The sequence below is a fragment of the Cariama cristata genome, unplaced genomic scaffold (genome assembly GCF_000690535.1).
Source record: "Cariama cristata isolate BGI_N322 unplaced genomic scaffold, ASM69053v1 scaffold39353, whole genome shotgun sequence".
Taxonomy (NCBI): Eukaryota; Metazoa; Chordata; class Aves; order Cariamiformes; family Cariamidae; genus Cariama; species Cariama cristata.
In genome coordinates, this window is record NW_009607331.1 from 1 (window position 1) to 416 (window position 416).

Below are 416 nucleotides of genomic sequence, written 5' to 3' on the forward strand. Positions count from 1 at the left end.
TGGCTGGGAGCTGCCAAGGTCTGAGGGCTCTGGGAAAGCTGCTTTCTCACTCTAGAAATGTCAGAGTTTTCCCTGCTATTTATAATTAGTGACCTTCCCTCAGAAGCCTTGACGCTGGCAGGGAAACGCTAAATATTTACGTGGTTTCCTTCCCAACTCGCTTTCTATTGGGAGCTTGCCTAGATGGAAATTTCCCAGGCAGCCCCGGCTGCAGGAGATGCCCACTCCTCGCGTGTGGGGAGCGAGGAGGGAGGCAAATGGAGAAGGGGCGACATGTAGGGGAACAGAGCCGAGGGGGGCGTCCGGCCCACCCCAGGCACTTACTGAGGATGATGAGGAGCCCGACGACAAAAGCCACGACGGCGAAGATCAGGCCCCCGTTGCGGATGGTCTCATAGTCTGGGGAGGAGGAGAGC

The 416-nt window shown here is 57.2% G+C and overlaps 1 protein-coding gene across 1 annotated transcript in view; it reads right to left on the bottom strand.

Moving 5' to 3' along the window:
* Positions 1 to 324: 324 nt before the first annotated feature.
* The window catches only part of LOC104158911 (sodium/potassium-transporting ATPase subunit gamma-like), a gene marked incomplete at its 3' end in the record, with an annotated part of 1,061 nt that continues 969 nt past the window's right edge, over positions 325 to 416 (bottom strand). The window contains exon 3 of the mRNA XM_009696679.1: positions 325 to 399. Within this exon, the coding sequence (XP_009694981.1) occupies positions 325 to 399 (75 nt within the window). The remainder of the gene's footprint in view (positions 400 to 416) is intronic.